Source organism: Streptopelia decaocto, assembly GCF_964273445.1.
Source record: "Streptopelia decaocto genome assembly, chromosome: 13".
NCBI lineage: Eukaryota > Metazoa > Chordata > Aves > Columbiformes > Columbidae > Streptopelia > Streptopelia decaocto.
Genome location: NC_138668.1, coordinates 5856489 through 5876146, shown reverse-complemented (window position 1 = coordinate 5876146; position 19658 = coordinate 5856489). Strand labels below are relative to the sequence as shown.

The 19658-nt window shown below is 45.5% G+C and overlaps 1 protein-coding gene across 7 annotated transcripts in view; it reads left to right on the top strand.

The window, feature by feature from the left end:
* The window catches only part of LOC309445743 (uncharacterized protein), a 63379-nt gene extending 43727 nt beyond the window's left edge, over window positions 1-19652 (top strand). For 3 of the 7 annotated variants that reach the window (XM_082064792.1, XM_082064793.1, XM_082064795.1), the window contains 30 exons: window positions 270-400; window positions 749-850; window positions 1134-1219; window positions 3832-3872; window positions 4372-4393; window positions 4503-4530; window positions 5214-5298; window positions 6134-6295; window positions 6515-6717; window positions 7008-7099; window positions 7781-7911; window positions 8509-8630; window positions 9041-9212; window positions 9517-9732; window positions 9845-10015; window positions 11018-11164; window positions 11317-11366; window positions 12218-12338; window positions 12672-12757; window positions 13359-13488; window positions 13602-13792; window positions 14478-14568; window positions 15046-15157; window positions 15375-15559; window positions 16032-16178; window positions 16394-16527; window positions 17102-17229; window positions 17856-17950; window positions 18541-18730; window positions 18938-19652. In XM_082064792.1, the coding sequence (XP_081920918.1) occupies window positions 1177-1219; window positions 3832-3872; window positions 4372-4393; window positions 4503-4530; window positions 5214-5298; window positions 6134-6295; window positions 6515-6717; window positions 7008-7099; window positions 7781-7911; window positions 8509-8630; window positions 9041-9212; window positions 9517-9732; window positions 9845-10015; window positions 11018-11164; window positions 11317-11366; window positions 12218-12338; window positions 12672-12757; window positions 13359-13488; window positions 13602-13792; window positions 14478-14568; window positions 15046-15157; window positions 15375-15559; window positions 16032-16178; window positions 16394-16527; window positions 17102-17229; window positions 17856-17950; window positions 18541-18730; window positions 18938-19032 (3390 nt within the window). In that variant the 5' untranslated portion in view covers window positions 270-400; window positions 749-850; window positions 1134-1176 and the 3' untranslated portion in view covers window positions 19033-19652. Of the gene's footprint in view, window positions 1-239; window positions 401-748; window positions 851-1133; window positions 1220-3093; window positions 3390-3688; window positions 3873-4371; window positions 4394-4502; window positions 4531-5213; window positions 5299-6133; window positions 6296-6514; window positions 6718-7007; window positions 7100-7780; window positions 7912-8508; window positions 8631-9040; window positions 9213-9516; window positions 9733-9844; window positions 10016-11017; window positions 11165-11316; window positions 11367-12217; window positions 12339-12671; window positions 12758-13358; window positions 13489-13601; window positions 13793-14477; window positions 14569-15045; window positions 15158-15374; window positions 15560-16031; window positions 16179-16393; window positions 16528-17101; window positions 17230-17855; window positions 17951-18540; window positions 18731-18937 lie in introns of those variants that run through there. The other 4 variants (XM_082064794.1, XM_082064797.1, XM_082064796.1 and 1 more) reach the window with 4 other exon arrangements.
* The last annotated feature ends 6 nt before the right edge of the window (window positions 19653-19658 follow it).

Below are 19658 nucleotides of genomic sequence, written 5' to 3'. Positions count from 1 at the left end.
GCCTTGGATAATAACATCCCTGCATCTAATTGCTGTGGTGCCTGTGAGTTCAGGAGCCCAGGTGGCACTTGGATGCAGACATTGGGCCCCTGGGCATGAGGCCAGTGTGCCCTCTGCACCCCGAGCACCTCAGCAAGCAAAGGTTCATCATGGAAAGAAGACTGATGGCCCTGCTGTGGGGTTTGCCTGCACAGTCATGGCCTTTTGTCCTGCTGCAGAGCTGCATTTTTTTATTTCAGCTCTCCTGATTCCTCTGCCCTGTGTTACAGTTGACTGACCTTGCTGAGCCTGGAGCAGAGTTCCCAGTTTGACGTACCTGGGGTCTGAAAATGGCCTGTCTGAGCAGCAGAGGAGCTGCTGTGGGTTTCTCTTTGGGATTTCCCAGGTGGAGTTGTCTGGGGTGAGTAGAAATTTCAAGAAAATGGCCAAATATTTCATGCTCCGCTGATGCAAAATTTCCTGATGACAAGTATTTCTTTAGTAACAGGAGGAAGGTGATCCCAGAGCAGCTCTGTCCTGGGAGTGCAGCTTTATTTTGGTTGCCTCCTGTAAATTCCGAGCACAGGGCAGGGAGGGAATGCAGCTTCTCACTGCTCTCCTCCTCACTCCATGTAGTCTCGGCGTTTCCTGCCGTGTCCTAGGAATGACAAGCATTAACAAATAACACCTTTATTTGTACTGCTACACATTTGTATTCTCAAGTGCTTGCAGGTGTGTCCGGTGCTCCAAATCCATCCTGTAATTTCAGATGCAGTTTTGCAAAGCCAGAGACACACCCTGGTTTGCTCAGTGAAAAGCAGCCGCTGATCGGAGCCCTGCCCAGCGAGTGCCGGCGACTAACGGCTTGGAGGTGAGCGCCACCGTCACCATCTGCTCCTCCTCTACTAGGGGGAAGCCTGGCTTGATAGCACTGAATTAGCTAATGAACTAATTCTGAATTTTCAGAACTCTGCAACTCTGTGCTTTCCCAGGTGTAGCAGACCTTCAATAGTTTTTCATGTGCTTTGCACCTAGTGTCAGATGGGTTTTGTGAAGGGTGTGCTTGTGAGACAGTCGCCTTTTAACTTTCCTACCCTTGCATTTGGTTTTGTGATTAAGAAATACATTTGATTTCTTTTCTTGTCTGCAATAAGGTGATTCCTTGCATGTTTGGGCTCTCCGAAGACCTTCGCAGAAATGCTGCCGTTATTCCAAAGTCTGGGCTTCCTCCTTTTGGTTGGTGAGTACTACCAGGAGGGTGACGGGTGTCCTGGAAGGATTTTCCTTACCAGCAGATGTTGTTGAGATAATCCTCAAAAGGGAAAATTGTGCTGAAAGACCAGTGAACATTACTTTGGTGGTTGTTCTGAATCCCCAGCCTTTAGTTATGCTTGTCTTTTATTTTATTTGTGAACAAAAATATATTAGTTTTTGTAACAGACAGGGTGGAAAGACAAAATTGGAATTCATTCTCCTCCTGTCATTGCAGAGCTGTCCGCTCACTGCTCCTTTTGCTGGAGTATCCAGGTATCTCTGAGAAAGCACCTAAAAAATAATCTTACCTGAATCTGCTAACCCTCTATATTCCCCTACTTTCCCTCCATCTGTTTTTTTGGTAGTCAGGGATTCTAGAGCAGGATCTTTGTTTCTTTCCAAAAGTGTCAGCACTTTATTCTACTTTGCTTATCAGACTTGAGGTCATGTTTGCAGTGAATGTTGATGACAACAATATGAACCTGTAACATTATGAACAAGCTCCTGAGCCATCAACTGGCGAGCAGCTTCATAAAGGGACTGTTGCTTCCTCTGCAATGGCCAGTAGTGTAGGAAGGAAAAATAAATAGATAGCTTTTCTTTCTTTCTTCAGTTAAGCCCTTACTGCTGTGCAAAACTGACCAATGTGTTGTGGACACCCTGACGAAAATGTGATTTTCCAGTTTTCTGGTAACATCCTGTAGAAGGAGGAATGCCTTTGTCCGGCAGAAGTGCATAGGTTGCTTGTGCAATAGTAGGTTGGGGTTGTCTCTGGTCTTGCACAGCGAGAAGCCCCCCTTCCTCTTCCTCCTTCTCCTGCGGGGGAGTTTCTGAACGCTGCTCTTTTGAGTCAGTGGAACAATTTGCATGCTTCAGGTTAAACGTGTGTGTAGGAGCTTTCCAAGAGTGGGGCCAAAGGGCTTGGCTGTGTGTTCCGCGGGTCCAAGGTGAGCAGGAAGTGATTTTCACGGTGGCTTTGTCCGCAGGCAGGGGAGCATGGCCGTGGGGCCAGTGCTGGCACAAGCTCTGGTATGGTTTGGGTGACTCCTTCGGGACTTTCTCTAAGAGTGAAGTCAATGTGTGTGCAGCCTGGAGGGAGGCACTGCATTTGCCCAGCTCTGGGTATGTTTCCTTTGCCTGTTACTTAGCGACAGTTCTCTGTTAATTAAATTATTTAAAAGGCATAGCGGCTAGTAATCAAAAAAGCTGTTATACTAGTTAGGGAGCCATCCCTTAGCCTTGTGGTATGGAGGAACCACAGGAGGTTGCTTCTGTGTTTTGGTTTTGAGGCTCAGCTCCTCCATGTTCCCCCCATGAGTCACTTCTGACCAAATATTTGTAGATAACGCCAATCCTGACCGTTCTTCCCCCAGGGGTGATGAGGAGTGGACATCACGGATGCTTTAGAGCCATGGAGCCATCGTGCTGAGCCTGAGCTGTGCTGCATCTCCATGTGCTTGTGGGGCTCTGCCCAGCTGCTCTGTGGGTGTAGGAAATGAGATGTGGATGGGGGTGACCTCTGTGGCCACCTCAGCCTCCTGTCAGCTGTAGTGCCTGACCCAAAGTCACTCTGAACATTCCCTTCTCCCTCTCATTTCATGTAGTGTTTGTTGGATTCACTTGTCCTGTCCTGTCTGAAACCGGTGGGAAGTCTCTACCTTCCCCTTTTTTCTGTACACAGGGGATGCTGAGCTTGGCAGATTCCTAATCTCAAATAAATAATACTAATGCCAGGGAGATTTGAGTCTGTATATTGTTACTGACTTTCTAAGCGTGTGTTTCACCACCTTTCCAGCTTCATGGCATTGGCAGAGGGAGATACAAATTGCCATCAGGAACAATGCAAAAGTTGAGAAACAAGGAATAGGCAAGTGGAGGGCTTGTATGGACCTGCTGGGAGGCAGCAGGGATGGGTTGACTTCTCTTCTTTCACTAAATCCCAATCAAGCTCTTGGGCAGGACCGACCTGAGGGCTGGTGTGCACTGGAGTTACCTGTGTCCTCTGCAGTTCTGCAGCACAGCGTGATTTTAATCCAGTTGAAGGCTTCGCAGGAAGATGTTATGAAATCCATCCTAGGCTTGGCTACAATTGACCTGTTGATGGGGATCCTGTAAGAAGGCTGCAAAGCTAAAAGCAATGTGGAAATACAAGCATGGTGAGCCTGATCCCTGGGTGGATCGGTGAGCATGGGATGGCCATGGTGCACGAGGGGTACAGGACAAGGAAGTCCTGGAGGGAAAGACTGTTCCCAAAGTGTTATTTTTGCCTCTTTCCCTGCTTTTTCCTTTTTGGGGACAGGGATGCATGCAATCCCTCATGTCATCCAAGAGGCCACATTTCTGTCCTGTCAGACTGACCCGGGTGGACAGGGAGAACCTCACGTCTGCTCACCCGGTCAGCAAAGTCAAAGAGGAAACAGCAGAAAGGTCTGACAGAAACGATTCTGTGAAATCTTGTGTCAGGAATGAGAAATAAAATCATGTAGCAAGATGAGTGATGTTCAGAGTCTGTTAAGCAAGATAGGGGTGGGACTGTGGGAATGAGTTTTGTCCTGTATTTGCTGCTAAAATTGTCTAAAATTGCACATTGTCTTCCAGGTTGGCAGGTTGCTACTGCAGATTCTGCTGGGACATACCTGGTAAGGCAAACTCATGTGTTTAAAATATGTGTCATCCATGTTGTTACTTGCAAAGCATGTGTGGGTTGGTGGTCAGTGTGTTGATGGGAAACCATTGCTACAAGCCAGATCTGGTGCATTGAGCATGGAGGTGGGTGGGAAATGCCTTTCCCCTGCCTGTCTGCAGTGCAGTGAGGGTGACACCCGTCAACCACACTGAAATCATCAGAACAGTCCATCGCAGTGACCCTCATCCTGATGGGAGCACACACGTAGCCCTGAGCTTTCTGGCTGTTGGAAGTGCAGAGCTAGTAGCAATATAAATTTTGCAGATGGCAACTACCTTGCATGGCAAGAGGGGACCTCTGGATCTTGGCACTTGTGTGTTTTCAGGCCAGATCCAAGTACAAAAGATTGCAGATAACATGCGTGTCTGTATGCAATGATCACTAATAATGCTGTGCTACCATTGTAACTGCATGATAAAATCATCTCTTTTTCTCTTTTTGTCCCGGTGCAGTGCTCCAGCTACCCTGTCAATGGTGAGTTTCTTACCACATATTCTCCATAGGGAAGATTCAGGCATGGTTCTGTAAACATGTTCCTATAACAGTTCATTTATCTTTATCATTCTTTTTTTTTGGGAATCAGAATCTGCCGTGTGTGCTTCAGTGAAGAGGTATGTGAATCACCAGCAAATTTTCTTGGCACTATGTTCCTTGGGAGTGACACTGGTTTGTCGGGGGTGTCACTTCGGGTAGCAGGAAGCCTCTGAAACCACATGTACCATCTTTCACCACATAAAGTCCCGGGGTTGCCCTTGGGCAGGGAGGGCTCTAGTTGTGCTCCTTGAAACAGTGAAGGGAAAGTGCCTTCCTGGGGCTCTGTGCCTGTGCAGGACAAAGGCAGGCAGGGCCAGTCTCTGCTGTGTCAGCCAGCTTGACGTGCGGGGATTTACTGCTCCAAAACCCTTGACATTAGTGCTGAGCTTGGCTTGGCTGGTGGTGGCAGATTATGACTCCCACAGGTCTGCTTCCAGCCTTCATGGAACTTAATTTCTACCAAAGGGTCAATCGTTTACAAGTATCTTGTCCCTGCTCCCAAATGGTGCCAGCAAGTAGTTCCCTGCTGCAGCTGAATAAAACTTCAGTGAACAAAAATGTGGGCAGGAGTGTTCAGATGCCTTTTGCTGCCTGTCAGGGCTCGGGTAGCTCTGCTCCCTGCCTGCATCTGCAGGTGTGGTGCTGTTGGAGTGGCAGCTCCCCGCCAGTTCAGCCCCCAGCTCCCCGCCACTTCAGCCCCCACTGCTGCAGCTCTGGGGCAGCTGCCACTGAGGTGATGTCTTTGCTTTTTTCCTCCCAGGGTCAGTCAAGAGATGCTTCTCAAGGTAGCTCATGGCCAAGCTTCCCCCTGCAGCCTCACTTTTGGGCAATACGCCTGCGCGCAGGTAATAGCAGTCACCTTCTTCTCATGGGCTGGCGTGTTTTGTTTTCCGTGACAATAGTGCAGTTTCTGTATTAAAAGCAGTCCCACTGTCAGCTGTGAATGGAGTGGCCAAAGCCGGTCTCTGTGGGGGATGCTATCTTTTCCAAACGTCTCAAATGAGAAAGTGGGACAAAGGAGATTTCTAAAACAAACTGGCTCTTAGAAACTGGTATCATAATGCTGAAACAAATCTGTACATGAGAGTAACCCTGGTCTGTGGGGGTAAACCACTTCTGAGCGCAATGAACACTGATTGCAGTGTCATCTGGGGTATTTCAGGTTTACTTCCCTTCCTGCTTTTATTGTTATCTCTTAAGTTGCTGTGCTACCACTAATTGCAATCGAATTGACAAAGATACGTACTTACCCATAAGTGTTTCTCACAAAAAGATGTAATTTCTTCAGGTATTTGTTGTGGTTTTTGTTAATTTAAAAATGTTTCTGGAACAAGGAAGTTTCTTATGGAAGTTTCCACTTTGATCAAACGGCCATTTATTTTTGGTGGGAAACTATTTTGAAAAAAGTTTTTTAAAGCCACTCTTTGCCTGGGGGGAACACAGATTAGGCAACAGAAGGATCCCACATTTGGAACTGGATGAGTTTAGGCTTGCTTAAAGTCAGTGTAAGCTGAACTTGCTTCTGATTCTTTTGCCAAGAGGTTTCATCACCTTACGGTGCTGAATGCTCACGTGTAGCTGAGCTTGTGACGCAGACCCGAAGCAGATTGCGTACTGCGACATCTCTAAATGTCACACACCTTTTCATATCTCTATATGGATTTCCCTTTTCTTTTTCAGAGTGCTTGGCTCCAGGACCTTCAGGATGATTTTCTCATATCCTTATATTCTTGCCTTATCCCTAAAGCTGCCAGTCCTATGGATGCGGAATACTCTGTTTTGTTCTTTTCCAAGTATGATGCCAAGAAGCTTATAGCTGCCCTGACTACGTTCAGCCAGCGGGTGGGTATCATGTATCCAACTGTTTGTTCAGCTGTGACATTAATGCCAGTAGAAGGCGTTAATTGACATTACCTTAGGGCACCATTTCAATCAACAGGATCTCCACCAGCATAGTAAAGTCCTGTACTTTTGAAAATAGCTGGGAAGATGGAAATAACATTTGTTTAGAAGTCTGTATTCACTTGAATTAATATGTTTCTTCTCATCTCTTGCCTTCAGTTTTCTCATGTGCCTCTTTCTCTTGAGTGGAGCATGGTCTTCATTAATGGCCTGTGGGAGAAGATGTTGCAAATACCCAACATAGACAGCCCGCCCATTTTGTCTCAGTGGGTCCATGAGGGGCTTCAGCCATTCCTGGTGGAACCCAAGGTCTTTGCTTGCCTCCATGCCAAAAACATCTTGTGTGAGACCTTTCAGAACATGTAAGTGCTGAACACAAGCGGTGTGTCAGTCCATTGTTGCTGAGATAGGAATGTGGCCCTTCCTCCAGCCCCCAAAGCGAGGGGCTAAACCGTGTGAGCACCAGGAACTGATGGAGAGTCTCTGAGAACATCTCTCTAAGGCTTCATAACACACCTACTGACCCTGTAACTGCTCCTCGGCATCAGTCCACATGTTGGTGGCTTTGAAGAGGAATATGATGGATAATATCAGTCTTTGAGGTTTGGCTTCAGCTGTGTTTGAGATGTCTGCCTTTCTTATCCATCTTTAGAGTCGCTGCCCTGAATGACATATATTCGGACCTTCCAGTGGAAGAACAGAGGAGGATTTACTCTGGAATCAAATACTATCTCACCCAGGATGGTAAATGACTTGATTTTTCGTTAGGAAACAACAGAATGCTTTAGGCCACTGTTGTATGTTACAATCTTAGATGCCACCTCTTAAATGGCTGAGGCTTCACTTTTTTTTTTTGAGAATTTTTATTGTCTTTTCAATGGAAATAGGCTGGCAATATGACAGTGATAAGTGGTATCAGGAATAATTTCCATGCCTGAAAACTTTATTAATCCAGGATTTTTATAAAGCAGCGCAGTCAGTCCTGTGTTGACTTACATCATGTGCAAATGGCATTTATGGCTTTTGGTATGAAAGAACGGGGCAAGCTTTGGTTCTGAGACCTAAACAATTCAGTCAGAAATTAGCTCAGAAAGGGACCAAGGTGAGACACTCCCCTGTCTCCAGACAGTACCTTGCATACAAAAATTTGATGTCCTGCTAAATGTTTTTGTCCGATTTGGGGGAAGAAAAAAGACTGGTGGTGGGCTGTGAAGGAATGAGGCATCTCTCCTGTCCCATGTGCATTTGTCATTTGAATGCACAAACATGCATATTTGAACATAATGTGTGACCAGAGGCACTTGGGGAGCTCTCTGCTGAGTTCTCTGATAGACTGAAGCCTGTTCCGTATTCAGAAATCTCCAGTCTCCACTGATTTCCTGATACAGTACGTCTGTAGTTTTATGGTGTCTGCCTGTTTTGCAGGATCAAACCAGAAATGCTACAGTGCAGCCGTTCCAGGTCTGAATTCCACTGCATGGTTTGAAAATTATCTGGGATCCTTTCTGGAACATGCTACTGTTGAAGACATGCAGCTTTTTGGTGATGAACCAACAGTAAGTGCAGGCTCATCGTAATACTCTATGCCTAGGATGCTGTCTTCCTGCCCTGACCAAAATTCATGGAGATGCTGCTGGCAGGAACATTTTTCTTGTTTGTGTATTGTGAACAGTCACTTCAGTTCTTATTTTTTCCCCACATCATGATTTCTTGTGATAAGAGGCACGTGCACAGAAGTCGGTTTCACATGGGTAATTCTGCAGAAAGCAAACTGGAGTCAGTAAGAGTTGCAAACCCCAACTTTATCTCCAGACTGGACCGATGTCTGGGCCTGGTTTAGTGTAGACTGTACCAGGCCTGTGTGTGTGAGCGGTGCTGGAGAGGCCACGTCCTTTAGCAGCTCTCCCACCTTTGTGCCTCACAGCAGTCAGAGAGAGGCTTACATGTCCTTGGAGTGCAAAGATAAATAAAACCAGGTACAACTGTATTACTTGAAAAAAGAAAACAAATTTTATCACAACCTTAAAGCCAGGTGAAAACATCCTTATTGCTTGAGGTGAGGGTTGTTCAAACTGTCCTCAGTGACTGTCAGGATTAAAGTATCCATCCTATTCTTTTTTTTTAATTTTTTTTTTCCATGTCCATACCTTCAGCTTCAAAAATTTGCCAGGGATCCAGTCAATATACAGCTGGTCAGCAGCCTCACCTTGCTGCGGGAGACAGCTGTGTACTACACCTGGCTGCTGACCTCCGGACCTGGTTTTCCCTTATCGAGGTATGGGACCTGACCTGAATTCCTGCCTGACTTACAGTTTCTCATGGGACTGTGACTTAGCAAATGTTTGCTGAGTGACGGTTCTGACGGCTGCTTCCACGAAACATGTAAAGCATTTTTCTGTTCCTCAAATCATTGCATTGCACTTGATCTCGGGGAGGGCCAGACCACAAGTCTTGGGAAATGTCACACAGTGCCAGCCACCAACTAACGACCAATAGCATGTCTTGCACGTTCATGCAGTTTTGCGTGACACAGCAGTACTCCCTGTAAGCAGGAGCATCAGCATCATCAGAGCTAAAATGAATCAGCAGAAATGTGCACTGGAAAAGAGCATTTTTGTAAAAAGAGGAAAGGTCTGGCAGAATCACTGTCTGTCACACTGGCAATTTCTTGTTTCCCACCTGCAGTGTCCCAGACAGACTGGTTTGCTACCTGAGCCCCTCAGCAGTGAGCAACCTGAGCAGAGATGACGCTCTGAGCTTGGCGCAGAGGATCACTAAGAACTGCCCGAGGAACCTGACACACAGAGGAATAACTAGGAAGCGAGCTCCCTCCTCCCTGCCTGCAAACGAACTGCAGGTAATCTCCTGTCCAGCCCCACCACTCAGCTCTTCATTCTCCTGGACAAAATTTATGAGGGCTGAGGATTCAGCTTTCATACCTCCTCTTGTGTACACTCCTGTAGGTCATCTTGCTTTTTTTTACTGGGGCATCTGGCTGGTGTTTCGTAGTCTGAAAATTCTCAGGGGATGAATGCAGTCTGTCACAGGCTTCATCACACAAGATGGAGGCAGTGATTTAACATGTCCAAAGGCTGTAGGATTCAATAAGCTCAATTCATTAGTCTCTGACTCTCTTTTCTTTCTGTGTGGGACTTTTTCAGGTTGCATCCTCTTTGGTGAGAAAGTTTGAGCATTTCTCTGCTGAGATCCTGCATGCACTGGGCCACGCTGCGGTTGGGCTGTCTGTATCCGACATCCAGAACAACATCCATGATAAGGACCTTGAAGCATCTATTGCTGCCCTGGGTGAAGTTCGCGGCTGGAACGCTGAGCAGTCCAGCGCTATTATCAACAAACTGCTCAGCTCTGGCTATCAGGTACAAAGGATAAGTTTCACAAATGCTCCTCAGCCCTGGTATAGCTATTATAGCTGCAAACAAATGATATTTGGCCCTTCATGTACTCATGCCTGCATGCGTTACCTTTCAGATCCTGGATGGACAGAGCCTGGCAAAGCTGGGGAGCTTGGTGGCTGGTCTCAACAGCAGCACAGTTCGAAATCTGCCTCCAGAAGTCATCTTGGAAGCCATTAAATTGCCTGAGTTTGTTCAGCAAATGGCGACCCTGCCCTCTCCTCTGAAAATGGCATTTGTGGAAAAGGTGAAGTTGTTTTTTTCCTCTTCAGGCGTCATAAATTAGCAAAGCTCCAGTGAGTCCCAGCTAAGAACAGTGGTTACCTGGGGCCAGGCATTGACACACAGGTGCACACCCAGACCACATTCCCTCGGGGGAGGTTGGCGTTGCTAAACAGAGTGTGCAGCAGGACAAGCATCTCAGGTCCCTGTCACCGTGTCCTTGGCTGCCAGCCAGCATGTCCGGCCGAGCCTCCTGGGGAGGACGGTAGGAGAAGCAACTGTTCTATTGGCGGTCCTAGAAACTGCTCCCCACTGACTTGACAAGATGCTTGCAGGGAAAGGTTGTTGTCATGGTTCAGAGTGAGACCCGTGTGAGAAGTGAAGGCAGCTTAGAAAATAGCTTTTAAGCTGCACTGATCCTCCAGCAGCGCAGAATTTCATTCCTTCATGTGATTGTGTAGGATGTGGACACCTCTTTGCCTTTATTCTCACTGACTTCTTCAAGCTGCATGTTTAGCATTCAAGTTTGTTGGTATTCGTCCTCTCTCTGGTAGGAAAGACTCTGACCTGTTTTTGGCACCCCAGGCCCTGACTATAGCATGTCCTGGGCCAACAGGCCTGCCAGGGCTCTGTGTGAAGCATTAGTGAAATAACATCTCATTTACCGCAGCATTGTTCTGCTGTGTGCCTTCAGTAAGCTGAGACATTGTTAGGGTTGGCAGAGAGGAAAGACTTATCCCTCCTTTCTGGCTGGTTAAATATTTTTAGGGCATGAAGCCAGGAGGTGGGGAACTGATAAGAGACAGAATTGTTCCCATTCATCAGGACACCAGGTATTAGGTCCGAGCAGCTCTCCTGGTCTGATGAATATGTCAAACAGGAAATATTTGATAGCGTTAGGTCTCTGAGAAATGCCCAGATGATCAGCAGGGGAATTTTCCTGGCTCCTTTCCAGTTTGTCATTTCTCCTCTGGCACTTGTTTCTTTTAGCCACAATGTTTGAATGATATGGTTGTTTTTTTTAAAGATTTCCTCCAGTGTAGGCCACCCTGCTGACCTGGTTAAATATATCCCTGATGCTCTGGCCAGTTATATTCCAAAATCGTTGCTTGTTTTTGAGGAAGAGAAGCCCAGCATTCAGGATTTCAACAGTAAAATGTGGACCCGAGAACAGGTAATATGCTAGTGGCTTGTGCCCTTCCTGCCCCTCAGCATCAGCCTTGGACTCTCCAGAGCTGCGAGTCTGCTCTGTAAATCCATCTGAAAATGCAGGTAGATGTTGCAGAGGAGCATTGTAACCACTGACACTCTGGCTTTGCTTCACAGGCTGCCATGTTCTTCAATGATGTGATAAAGACGGAGCCTGACTTCACCAGGTAGTGTTTTTCTTATCTTCTTCCATTTTCCATGTTTGCTTTGATTGCAATTTTTGTGTTTCCTTTGGTTCATAGGGCAGACCCATCATATTCGATCCATAGCAACAGATGGGAAATATCATGCAAACCAAAACACAGGGGTGTAGCACCAAGGTTTACCAGGGTATCAACTGTAAAATATACCCCAAAGCCACATTTGCTTTCCAAGACGATGCTGCTGGCTCAGGCTGTGCCTGGAGCCTTGCTTCTGACTGCCTCTGTGTTTCGAATCGGAGAATATGTCAGTCTTCCACGGCGCTATTTCAGGGATTAGATTTTGTCAGCTCTCGTATCTGAGATGAGAAATTATGAAAACCATGATATGTATCTGGAAAAACAATGGAGTTGGCATCAGTGTCCTGCTGATTTCACAGTAGAAGCTTTTCCATATAGAAAGCAATTGAAGTTTTAGGACCTGCTCCCTGAGCTCTCCCGGGCTGTGCAGCCTTGCTCAGTGCTGAGGATCTGCACAACTCCACTGCGCTTTCAACATGTGGCATGTACTGAAAACTCCTGGAGGAGACTGGTCTTGTAATTCAGGATACAGTAATACTACTCAGGGAGAGTTTGTCCCTGTATTTCTGCTTCCCCCATGAGTCTCTAGATGATATTTATCTGACCAGTGATGGCTTCTTGATCTCTCACATTCATCAAGACTCACAATTTTAAGGGAATGGAGTTTGGAGACCATTAAGCTTTGGGAACGGGAGAGGTTTATGCTTCCTGTATTTGTCGTTATATATATGGGAGATCAGCACTGAATTTTCTCCCGAAGTCCTCACCCCTCTGATTTACTTTCTGTCAATGTTCAGTCTCTCCCAGTCGGTCCTCCAAGGCTTCACCTGTGCAACTGCACGTGAGCTGGACGCAGAAAGCCTTCAGGACCTGGCCAAAGCCATGAAGGAGAAGAATGTCGAGCTAGGAGAAGACCAGGTCAGTTTCCATATTTCAAAATGCGGTGTTTGATGTTGGCGTGAAGATAGCAAAGAGGATTGCTCAGCCAGAACAAAACCACTTCCAGCTTAAGGGACTAGAACAAATGTGACTGGCCCTGGGTCTCTGTCTCACAGTTCTGAAGTTCCCCAAAGAGAGAAGTTGTCAAAACCCAGTTGACTGGTTTCTCAGGAACTAAAACCTCTGATTTCTATGTTTTATTATTATTACTTTGGAGCAGAGTAAAATATTTATATTTGATTGGGGTTTGTTTGTTTCCTTATGTTTTCCTGCTCTTTCCTTTCTTTGATGTAAACTGTGGTGTCCTTTCAGCTGAGCTGCTTAGTGAAGATGGTGACGCTGAATGGGATTCCCAAAGATTTAGATAACTATCCTAAAGACCTGTTGCTATTTTTAAGGTAACTGTGCTATGGTTTTTGTGTTCTTGCCTTAGAACTTAATGGGGAAAAGAGGTATTACTTTATAACGTTGCTGGCAACGACTAGTTCATATTTGATGTGTATTTCAAACTTGTTCGGCCCTCATTACAGGGAAAAAAAAAAACAGATTGCGGAAAGCTTTCAAAGGGGTTTTAAGGTCCTTTCAAATTCAACCATCCATCATATTAATATAAACATTATGAAGCTCTTTTTAAATACATCCATTTGGATACAAAACCCATATGGGGTTTTCTTACTTTCTGGCTTCCCTGAATGTGCTTTTCCCTGACAACATCAAAGCAAACAGCCAGTAGAGGGGATTGCTTAGTTCCAGTAGCTACCCACCATGGTTCTGTATCCAAACCTTGAACAACTTTAAGCCGAGTCTCACAACACTCCTTAAGGTGAAAATGAATTGTTAAAAAATGCAAACTAGGATCTTGTAGAACAACAGCTGAATAGAGTTGAATCTGTGGATGTGGGAGATGTTATATTGGACACAGTGTATGTTAAACAGCCTTGACCCTGACCAACCGTTCGATATCTTTCACTGGAATTTATGGAGTATTTGTCTTTCTAGTCCTTCAGACTACGCAGCAACAGGGAGCTGTCGGCAGTACTTTGCTGAAATCGGAAAAGCAAATCTGCATGTTCTGCAAAAAGAGTCGTCCCAGCGGAAACAGCTGCTCTTGGAAGCATTAGCGTGTCTGGTATGTGGTGAGGGGACAGCTCTGCACAGGGCTGGGGACAACGTGGGCTTCGAGCATCCCCTTGTACAGCAGCATCCAGTTCTATGTAACGCCTCTGTCTTGTCTTATTTCAGAAAATCCCTGGCACGCAAGTAAACACAGAAAATACAGAGATTCTGGGACGTCTGGTCTGTGACCTGGGTGGAGAATACATTAGAAGTTCTGGTGGGAATTTGCTGAAGCAGTTAAGCCGGTGTGAATCTTTCCTGCCCGATCAAGAAGAGGCCATTAGGAGCGTCATCATTGGTGGTAACACCACGTTTGGGTATGAATTTTTCTTCTGGGCATATCAGCAAAACAATTCTCCTAAACAAAAACCATTGTCCTATTAAGACCTGAGCGAACTCCAACCAACCAGCTTTATCAAAAACTTGAATAATTTGCTTGTTTTGGATTTCACATTTGGCCTTTTACATTGTTTTATTTGCATTTCTTTCAACTGAAAAGGTTGGCTGGAATTCCACTGAAAAATACGCTGTCACTTCTGTGTCTCACTTGCTCTAGTTTTAAAAGTTCTGTTTCTGCCTGTCAGGCTGACAGGTGCTTGATGAACCCCTGGCTAGATCTAACAGAGACCTTGTCCAGGGAGACAACATATTTTCCCTTCCTGTGGCAAATGCCCTGAGATCTTGGCACTGAATTGGGTGATAGTTAGCAATTCTTTGGTTTGCATGGTTGAGAAAGTAATATATTTGTTAAGTGCCATTTTCCCATCCACCTGCCCTTATTTGTGTTACTAAGAATTGCTCCTGCTCTCAGGGAATGAAGGAAGTTTTGTGTAACAGGAAGGGATCGAGAAGTTCTAGGATTTAAATCTTGTATTTTCTTAACTTCAGATGTTAGAAGGACATAATCCTGGCAGCTTTTAAAGTGTTTTGGTTTTGTTTGTTTGTGGGTTTTTAAATTTTATTATTATTATTAAGCTGATTCCTGCTGATTTTTGCGTGCAGGCCTCCTGCAGCATGGTCAGCTTTTACCTTGAATGAGCTCAGTGGATTGATTCCTGTCTTTGATCACAGTATCCTGCAGCAGATCCCCAAGGTGGGTTGGTCACAGAGGTGTGGGGAATTTAGGAAGCACTTGTAGGTCCTGTGGGATGGAAGAAATATGGTGGGGTTGTTCAGCTGATACGTTTTCAGTAGTGTCTTCATTAAAAGTGTGATGCCAAAGGGAATGGATGGTCTATAGGAAGTGAGGTTGACCAAGCTGACAACCTGGAACTGCAGATCCAGGTCACTGTCATCTTACTCCTGTACCTGTTGGATGAGTACCGGAGACGGAAAGCAATAGTAAGTATATGCAATGCTTTGTGAGGAGGTAAAATCTCTTACTGGGCATGGAATATGGTAGAGTTTAGCCATTTATAAACCAACCTTTGGCTCACCGAGGACTGGTCTCAAGCCTTATGTCAGCAGAGCTGCCCATAGTGCTTTACTAGTGAAGTTTGAGTAGCAACTTGTTATGCTGGTGATAAGCCCAAAATTGCAATATCCCCCTGACAAAATATTTTGTTTGCAGAAAGCTTTAACTGTTTGGCTGAAAAACTTTGCACACGATTCGCCCCTGTCCAGGAAACAGCTGGCCACTGTTGTCCAGGAGCTCCTGCCCACGAGGCACAAGCGTGCTGACGGTACGGGAGCTTTTCCTGATACTAACAGCAGGATCCCCCCCGGTGCTTGTGGGTCTCCCTGAATCTGTCTGAGTTGAACTGTGAAACCCTTGGTGGTGGTTGACCCAGGAGGAGGGGGGAACCGTGATTTCATACCTGTCCCTCTGCAGCAAGGGAGCATTCAGAGCTTGACACAAAAGGATTTAACACTGAACACATTTGATAATTGCTTCCACAGGTTGCCCAGCTGGCAAGCAGGTAACAGAGGAGGTTCTTAATGATGACACGATGCCTATTTACTACACACCTGAGGAGTTACGTGCTTGCCTGAAGAACGTCTCTCTGGAGAACCACCTCTCTCAGATACTGACCTACCCGTTCAGTGTTCAGCAATTAGCTGTGCTGAAGGAGAATCTGGATGAGGTAATGCTGGGCTGAAGAATGTCTAATTATCTACTGATGAGATTGCTCAGAGACGTGTCTGGTTGATTTTAAGTATCTCCAAGGACTGAGACTCCACCACCCTTGTGGGCTCCTCTTGCAATGTTTGACCACCTATGTATTTCTTATTATCTAATCAGAATTTTCATTGCCTGTTGGCCCTTATCCTTTCACTGTGTGCCCCTGAGAAGACCGTGGCTCCTTCTTCCCTGTAATCTTCCATTAGATAGTCGAAGACAGTAATAAAATCTTCTCAGGGTTTGTTCTTTCCCTGGGGACCTGCTTGCCTGAGCTATCGAGCAGAAAAAGGGCACACGTGCTCATGGCATCTCTTTGGCTTCGCTTTCTTATTCCTTGTGGACCTTTAGGGCTTTTCCACCTTAATTCTGCAAAAAATATAAATTCACAGGTGTGATAATGAGTGTTCATAGCAACAACCGTGATCTTTCCACAGACATATCCTGATGGGTATCCTGAAAGTCTGCTTCGCAACCTGGGACCCCTCATGGATTTTATCACCCCAAAGGACATTGCCAAATGGAAGATAACTTCAGCTGACACACTGGCTTTCTTGCTAAGAAATGAGCCCCCTAATGATCAGGTTTGGGTTTGGGTTTGCTTTCCTGCCCATGTTTGCTTCCTCGTTTGGGAGCTGCTGGTTTATGACAAGTTTAAAGGGTTCAGAAGTGATTGGCCCCATCTTTGAGGGCCAAACAAACAGATTTGAAATGATTCAATTTTATTTTTGTAAATTGCATTTGTTTTTCTTTTGAGGATGAAAACGTAAATTCTGATTCAAGTTAAATGTGTTTCTAGGCTTCAGCAATAATTAGACGATATATTGACTTGGGAAACCCCTTGAATGCCACTGCACTGAATGCAATTGGTACGAGATACGTGTGCCTTCTAAATGCGACTGATTTGAACATGATAGACCCCAACAGCTTGAAGTGAGTCAAATATTGTGATGTTTTTGGCTTCTTGCAAAAACACTTTCCCATCAGCAAGTGCGGTTTTCTTTTCTCTCCATTCAGTGACAGGAAATGTAGGAACCAACTGAACCTGCTCTGTGTCCAGGTTTCAAAGCCCACTGCTCTCCCTCCCACCAGGAAGGGCTCAGATTTGCAGTCAAACTCTCTTTATTGTACCTCAGCTGACAACAGATACGGTCTGAATGCATGCAGAGGCACAAGAGAGCTCTCATTAAATGTGATTTAAATTAATTTGAAAGACCACTATATGAAATTAATTAAATAACTCTATCTTTGCAAACACTTAAACTTATAATGTATTACCTGAGTCATTAAAACTTAGAAGACACGTCATTTTGAGCAGGAGGCCAAGTAATTTGTTATGGTTTTTTTGCTTAGCTTCTCCCCATACCTCTTCAGTCTACTGGGAAGAGGGGGCAAGCTGTCCTATCTAGAGAATCCCAGAGAGATACTCAGAATAGTTTATTCAAATTGAAGATTGAAATTGAATATAATAAAAATTTTTTCTCCCTATATCTTCATTTTTCTGCAGACTGGCATCTCTGAATCTTTCAGCCTGTTCGCAGACTACGAAAGACATCTTGTATGTTAAAGCCAAACGTGCTTTCTCAGACCAGCACAATACACCTGCTTATTATCAGCTTATTGTACCATATCTAGGTATGTAAAAGAACAGGATGGGATGGGGATGGTGTGGGGAAAGGGAGGGGCCTTAGCCAGAAGCTGAATGGTTATCAAATACTACCGAAGATGTGGGAATTTTCCAAGGCAAGTAGTTACCAGTTTGGGAGAGTTTGGGGCTTTTCCAACTTGTAGTTGGCATAAAATATTCTGGAAAGATTCTGTACCTGACTTAAAGTTGCCTACATCAATTGTCAGGCTGTCACAGGGAAAAATCAAACTCATGACTGCTGGGATGGGTAAGATCTGCCAGGTCCACAAGAAATCCAGCGGCTCGTGCTTGACACTTATCTCACAGCCGTGTCACAAAACATGGATTTTACCCTGTTAAGCCAAGAATTTATTCACAGCCTGAGCAAATTCTTCGTACACCTCTGCCTGATATCTGGCATTGTCACAGATTGGCTTAATGGCCAATATAATAATACCGCCCAGCCAACTGGAGTAGCATCCATATATTTTGCAGCTGGAACTCACTCTGTTAGCACCCGCAGCCTAATAAATTTTGGATTCATCATTGTAGCTCCAGCTTATATAGGTATACAACCCTGCTCAGGTGAGGGCTCTTCCCCCGGCATTGACACGCTTTCTCTTTTGGGTCGCAGGGGGTGCTCCTGGTGTGGATCTCCAAGCTCTAAGCAAGGACAATGTGAACATGAATGTTAGTACTTTGGCGGGGTTAAGAAGAGACGCTTTGATGGTGAGCTGAATTTTGAAATTGTTTGAGTCCTTGCATTCTTGTTATGGTTGCATTGTCCATTGGTGTAAATCAGGAGTCACTCCATCAAAGTCAGCATGATGCTAGACCAGTACAAAGTGGCAAACCAGCCTGAAACTTAGTTAAAAATATAATTTGGAGTCCTACGTGGATGCTAAGCCAGTCTTACTGGGGAATTTCTTTAGCCTAGGCTCTCATAGTAGGAGTGGCAGGAGCAGAGGATGGGCATCCACTAGACTACAGTCCACGGGTATGTGCCAGATCTTCTAACGAGAGTGTTAGCTATAATATCATCAGTTTTGGAAGAAAATCCAGTGATTTGGGCAGTGACTGGAGCCCCCACTTGGGTATAGGAGACCTGACATCAGAGGACAACAGAAATAAGCTTTGAGGAACTGTTGTGTTCATCCCCTCAACCTAAGGCAAGAGTGTCCCAACTGCAACTGCTCACCAGAAATTTGTCTTTGTTCTTCACGCTTCTGCTGACAGAAACCTCACAGATTCCCTGGTCAGATGTATTGTTTCCATTCCTGCATTTACATGTGTAATTCTTGCTCTTTGATTTCTCCTAGAGCCTGACACCTTCTGAGGTTCGGGGCTTGCTGGGGATGCATCTTGCTGATCTGAAGAAGTGGCAGTACAAGCCTCCCATCTGGGACTGGATCCAGGTGCAGAAACAATCAGAACTGGATAAACTGCAGATTGGGCTCACTGGGGGAACGCAGGAAGGCTACATCAACATCGTCACACCCAAATTTCAGAGTACGTAGTGTGCTTGGACCTCTGTGCTTTAAAAGCTGCCTTATGGAATCAAAGTGCTTTCAGTTGTCTGTAAAGAGATGTGGGTGCACCGAGCTGCTGCACCTTCCGGGGCCCTGACTCGTGCGACATAAAGAGATGCCCCACCACATGGGGATAACGCTTCAATCCTTGATTTCTTGGCACTGACACCCTCTCTTTTTTCTCCAGCACCATCCTCAGCCCCTCTGGGTCCTGTGGCCATGATGTTCCACCTCCTGCCTGCTCTGCTTACCAGTTTCCTCATCATGTCGGTTTTATCTTGAAAATCTTTCTCGGGAGAAAGCAAGATGAGGGGGGACCAGCCTGTGACCTGTCGTGAGACCTTTGGGGACAGCCACGCGGGGGGTGAGGGGTGCTCAGTGCAAGCAGGCAATGTATACAGCCCAGTGTTCGCTTTCAGGTACTTTTATCTTTCAAATCACTCAAAAAAAGAAAAAATCAGTGTTCTGTCTGAAGGGAAGATTTCAGACACTTCAGAGCAGGATCTTTGCCTTTTGTACAGACCAAGCCTAGGTAAGCCCGAGTCATATTATTGCAACACAAACTATGTCAGTATTTTACTGCGCAACCCTGGTGGGTTTAAGGGTGAGCAAATGGGCTGTTCCGCATGTTAATGACGAAGTTTCTCAAAGAACCTCATCTCTTGACACTGCCAGGATCTCTGAGTGGGAGTGAAGTTTCCCAGCTGGTTGTAAATAAATAATGGAACTAAGTAAAAAATACCAGAAGCAAATTGATGAGTTGCTGTTGTCTGCTCTTCATTCAGGCTGCCCAAACCTTGTGTCTGCAGGTATCAGTCCAAATTAAATGGTCAGAACCCCCAAATATGCCTGTTAATTTTCTTTGATGTTGACTACTCAACACTGAGGCTGTTCTCAGTTTCTCGTGG